We start from the raw sequence: 6,000 nt of genomic DNA on the forward strand, positions 1-6,000 counted from the left end.
ACAAAAAGGCCCTCACAGATGCCCGCACTGTTGACTTCCAGCCTCTAGAACTATGAACTAAAGAAACATTTTTTATACAAATTACTCAGTTTGTGATCTTTTGTTACCACAACAGAAAAAGGCAGTAAGACAGGGAGGTTCAATTATGATGTCATTCATGGGAAAATGGTAGACAGGACAGAATCTTTGCTGGCTCCCTAGATGCTGCCTGGAATGCTACTCTTGGAAAACAGTGGCTACAGAGTGATGTCTTTCTCCATAACTTTAATTTACCTTAAGAAAAGCTTTGAGTGCTACTGAGTCAGGAATGAAAAACCTAGAGAATGTTCTGTCCCTTGGGAGCAAGGAGTATAGTCAATCCCTGTACTACTCCCCAAAGAGGCATGAGGTTTCACCCTCCTTGGGCTCCCTAGTGACTTATAATGCCTTCCTGTAATTATTGCGCCAGTTGATTTAATACTAATCCACTTAATTCAGTTAACATCAGATTTGTCCTAGGGATCTTGTTAGATCTTTTTATATATTAAAAGAGAGAGAGAGAGAAAAAAAAAAAAAAGACTTGCTTCTCTTTCAATATTCCTGGGAAATTGGATATCCATGTGGAAAAGGTAGATCTATCACTCACAACAAATAAAAAATAAATTTTACCTAATTAAATGTAAAAGATAAAACTTCATCATTGTAGAAGAAAATATAGAAAAAGCTCTTTAGGTCTGTGAGGGAGAAAAGAGTTATCGAAATCAGACCATAAAGAAAAAGCACAAGTCATAAGGGCAATAAATATATAAATAGAGTTTAACCTCTGAAACACTTGACCAAATGTTCTGTGGTAAAAACAACAAACCAGCCATTGAAGGGAAGAACAGATTGACAGTGCATATAACATAGAAAAAAGTAGTGATCAAACTATTTAAAATTGTCTAATAAATAAAAAAGAAAATACCAAAAAAAGAAAAAAAAATGAAGGATAAGAATAAGCAATTGACAGAAGAAGAATTTGTAATGGTCAGTAAAGAGATGTAGTAATTTTTAAATAATAATAAACAATGGAAATAAACAGAATGCCCATTAGCAGGATAGGTGAATATATATATATATATAGTTGTGTGGTAATAAAGTGTTATGTATTGTGCCCTAGATTTTTGTATTTCTGAAATTGTTTATTAAAAAAGTCTTTGTCTCTTTTTCTAACAATTTAAACAAAGACACTAAAAGGACCTGGTGCTATATCTGTACATTAAATTTTACGTGCCAATGGAAATAATTGAATTAAGAATAGTTCTGTTTGAGTTTTTTCAAAGCAGTATATTTTTAAAGACAAAATACTGAACTAAGTGAACTAAATTTATATAAAAGAAAATAGCTGTTTCTGCTAAACAGCCTGTTGCATTTGAAGTCTTTGCTATCTCTGTGGAGACCAGGAGCAATCTAAATGGAAATAAAGTTTATAATTGTAAATGTGTATTTGAGTGAAAGCTAACCTTAGGGAATAGTGGAGAGTAAACTGGGTATTCACAGGTAAAGAGAGATGATTTCTAGAACAAAAAATATGAGCCAGAAGAAACGGGCCAAATATTAGTGTCCTCGTTTAGGATTTTAATGAAGTTGTCAAATTTATGGGCTATTATAACTTGCAATGGGCAAAAGAAGGTTAAATAGTCTAGATTGGAGAGGGCAGAAATTACAACAACAACAAAAAAATTCAGCCACCAAATGATTACACAATCTTCCAAATTATAAATCTGATCTCATTTTTATTTAGTGACATTTGATATCTCTCAACTTTCCATACTTTAATATATTCAGTAGCAAATTTGATAGGATTGAAAAAAATGACACTGTAATTCCAAAGTCTTTTGCATAGATCATTTCTGAGAATCTGTCCCTAACCTAACCTCATCTCCAGAAACCTCTCAAGCTGCCCCATGTCTCAGGTGAGTAGACTGGAAAAAAAGACCCGATTAACTGCCCTAATATTTTATTTAAATTTAATATAAGTATTTGCCATTAGTTTACAAGTAAATGCTTTAATACATCAAGATTCATAGAGAAGATTCTGAATCTTGAATTTTGTTGATGACTCAGTGTTACTGAAAACCTAGAACGGCAGGGTTCCACCTCACGGTGACAAGAGATGGAATGTCCTAATCTTTTAATTATTGGTTGTAAAACCTATCCCTTGGAAAAACAGGGAATCTTTTATGATGGCTTTGTGTCTGCCTGCTAGTGCCCCCGGCAGCTTCACGGAGCTTCCCGGTGCTGATGGGATGGTGGAGACTGTTTTTGTGATTCTTTTCCAGAGTTTAGTTATTCATTTGTTCAAATAACATTGACTATGTGGAAATGATTATTTGGTGCCATTAAGAGATAGGTTGTGTCTCATTCTTAAAAGTTGTAGACTTTGTAAACAAATGTTATCATTGTATTAAATAAATAGTAATATAGAATACAATAACAATTACATTATAATAAATAGTATAAACAAATAATAGAAAAATTATACATCTTTTCAGTCCAATCACCTGTAAAATAATATTACATGAGATGCTGCCCTAACGCTTTTCAAGTTTCGAAATTGAAATCGATTAAACCTGTTTGAAAACCTATATACATGCATTAAGCAAGGTGCTACAGCGTATTTCTCTACTAGCTGGCTGGGATTTTCCCTTTCATTTTCCCTATTGACTCTATTAGTGAGGAGCCCTTTAGCTCGTATTTTAGGTCCACATTTATACATAGTTCATAACAGGAATTAGTAAATAAAAGCTACTGAGAGCAGTACTTTAATTTCTCCATGAAGCCCATTCATCTGGGTGGTAGCCAGCCTCTGTTACACCACAAAGACCTGGCTCCAAGCTTCCTGCCTTATTTCAGGAGAACATCAGCCTCTCAAGTCCAGTTGATTATTTTGTTTCCTAAGCTACATCAGTGTAGAAACAGAAGGAAAAGTGGAGGAAGTTAGGAGAATAGACCCTGAGTGTAGCAAGTAGGAAAGGTTGACAATGTGGTGGAGGAAAGTCAGCATATGAAATTTCAGAGACAGCTAAAACGCACAGTACGAGGGGATATGGACATGAAGGGCAACCCAGACAGTCCAGATGCTTAGCTGAGTGAGCATCCGTCAGCCCAAAGCCTCACTCATCTCAAACACCTTGATTTTCTACACCATATACCCTACCTCTCACCATGAATGGAGAGCTACTGTGGTTGATTTCTCTCTTGAGTTACCATTTCTGCACATTACACCAACAAGTACGTGACTGACTGTTTCAGTATTGACCTAAACTTTCACTCTTGGGGTCAGATAGTTTTCTCAATGAACTGAGTTGGAACCCCAGTGGCAAGGTGGGTGCCTGGCAGTGTCCACGGCAGGATAACCCGGAGCTGTGGTGAGTCTCCAACAGCACGCCCTGTGGAACCTCATGGACTTAGAGTGTCGCTGATGGAACATCCAAAGCATTGCATGAGACTCTCAGCCATAAGGGATGGTCAAAATTAGTCACGTAAGAAGGTACAATCAATTTTCGCAGTCACTTCACTTTTAAGGAGGTAGAGTCACATGTCCTGGAAAATAAGAGAAAACTAAGAGAAAGTGAAAATGAAAGCCAAAATGGAGCTCTTTGTGCGATATGTTCAGAGCATTAGAAAGTAGAGTGAAATGGTAATTTGCAGAACTCCTCGCCCATGAAATGAGTATTTTGTGAGCAGGTTAGTCTTTTTTCCATCTATTGAGTCAGAATCTGGGTGAGTCACACACTTCAGGTGGCAGATGCCAAAACGCCCTCATGATTAACCAAAGGGTGCTGCTTAGCCTTGCAAAGCAAATACAAATATTCAAACAAACATCTCTCCAAAAGGCACCTCTCCGCTTTCCGCTGACTAACCCTCTGTGTTATGTCTTTACCTAGAGCCCCACACTTGGGATGGGAATGACGTGGTCCTGTGCAGCCCTATTATTTTCATGTCAGAAGCCTGATTAGAGTGATGGAGAGGTTTATAATGTATCGTACTTTCCCCTGTAGAAAACACATTTCTCCTAACGCCATTTAATATTTCATTGCCAGGATATCCAGTGATATACAAATTCTGAAACCCTTTATTTTCTGTTGTATAGGTAAGAAAAAGAAAACATCAATTTACAATTTACTTATAAATCCCACAGATATCACTTAAAATCAAGTAGTAGATAATATAACCTGGCAGCCATCATAATGCTCAGCGTTTTGTGATTCAGAAACCATAACAATCAGGTTAAACAAATAGTACTTTTTATTAAATGTCACTCAATCCCAGGGCTGAGAATTCATTTGTGTTTTCCTCTTAGACTCAATCACTGCAGTCGCAATCAAAAGATGGCTTGAGTTGGAACCTGGAACCTGCTAATCCTGTCGGGCAGCCTGTGATTTTGGAAGTGAAGGGAAAAAAAAGAAAAAAGAAAAGAAAAAAGGGAAAATTACACATAAAACTTCCAGAAGAGGAAGAAGATGGAAACTTTTGTGTTGTGCATTCAGTAACGTGTACTTTCATAAGCAGATGGCAAAGAAAGAAAGCCTGAGAATCTGGCCCGACGTTTTCATTTCAGAACCCTGCATTTCCCACATAGAGGAGATACAGCACATCCATTGCATGGTAGATCCAGCTTGCTCTCATAGTCGTTGTACAAATAAACATACATGTGGCAAAGCAGTGCAGTTTTCAGTTGTTAAAAGTTGTGTCATTCCACAAGATGGAGCAAAGGACATTGACGACGTAAACAGGCAACAGGACTCTGACTCCACACCCCTCTCTGCACGGAGGATGCTCAGTCCTTATACCACAAAACGTGAGATGCTTCCGGCCACCTCCTGGCCCTGACGCCTGAGCTCTGTGCTCACCCCACTGGAGCTCCTGGCAGTTCTCTGAGCAGGCTGCACCTGTCCGGAGTGATCCTCTCCACATAATGTTAGACATTAATTTCCCTGTGAAATCTGTTTTGACTCACTGAGGTTATGAGCACTTTATCACAACTATCATCATATACTATTAAATCTCCAATTTTCTTGTCTCTGTTACTAGACTGGGAGCTCCTTGAAGGCTGGACCTGGGTTTGGCACTGAGTGGCACTGAGCACATACTTCTTGAATAAGAGAATGTACGTACACAGTGGCATGAAATTGATTTGATTTTGTCGGTTTTCTTAAGTGCTAAAGTTGTAGACAGTTCAGTAAAAACTATAAAGCGGTTACCCTGTAAACCATGAGTACTATTAATTGGAACCACCTTTCTTACGTATCCACTTGTGTTTCTGTTAATGTTTCCAAAATAAATAAAGAGCAGGCTAGAGGGAAATCTCCAGTCCTTAGAAACCATGGCACGAGAATACATCTGTATTTGCACTCTGAGCGAGGGACTTCCTCTTGTTGTGTATGTTTCATTAAGAGATCTGGGAAAAATTAGCCTTGTACCAGGATCTGAACTATAGTTTGAAAGTGTTTAATGGGTACCAATGTTCATGTCATCATTTTTGAACAATATACAGTACATTTTTAAACACTTTCCTTCCGTTCCATTTTTATACTTTCATTACGTTTGCCAGCATTGGGCAGTTAGTTGCATGTATTGAAATTTGAATAAAATAATCTAAGACGAGTTACCCAAAATACCTACTAAACACATCTTGCAAGATTGGTCAATAATAATTTTTATATTAGAGACTCCCCTCTCTATAGACCTCCAATAATTATTTTTAACATCTGTTTTTCACTTCCAGTGTTATTTTAATTTTACTTCTATATAGGGTTTTATGGATGTCAGATGTTTCAAAATGATTTTTAGTTGTCATAAGCAAAATTGTGGTCATTTTGATAAAATTCCGACATTGAATTCCAATTTATTCCTTCAAAAATAACATAAATTGTTGGCAAAAGTCAGTAGAAAATATTGTATTTATATTTACATGGATTAAGTTGCCAGGAGTGCTATCAGAAAATTTAAATTAACATAGAATGGGGTGAAATTTCC

The 6,000-nt window shown here is 37.0% G+C and overlaps 1 protein-coding gene across 1 annotated transcript in view; it reads left to right on the top strand.

Annotated features, from left to right (window-relative positions):
- LOC116269507 overlaps positions 1-5,353 on the top strand; it is a 29,520-nt gene extending 24,167 nt beyond the window's left edge. Inside the window, exon 3 of the mRNA XM_031652557.1 lies at positions 4,325-5,353. Within this exon, the coding sequence (XP_031508417.1) occupies positions 4,325-4,555 (231 nt within the window). The 3' untranslated portion in view covers positions 4,556-5,353. The remainder of the gene's footprint in view (positions 1-4,324) is intronic.
- The last annotated feature ends 647 nt before the right edge of the window (positions 5,354-6,000 follow it).

This window comes from Papio anubis, chromosome 11, assembly GCF_008728515.1.
Source record: "Papio anubis isolate 15944 chromosome 11, Panubis1.0, whole genome shotgun sequence".
NCBI classification, from domain to species: Eukaryota; Metazoa; Chordata; class Mammalia; order Primates; family Cercopithecidae; genus Papio; species Papio anubis.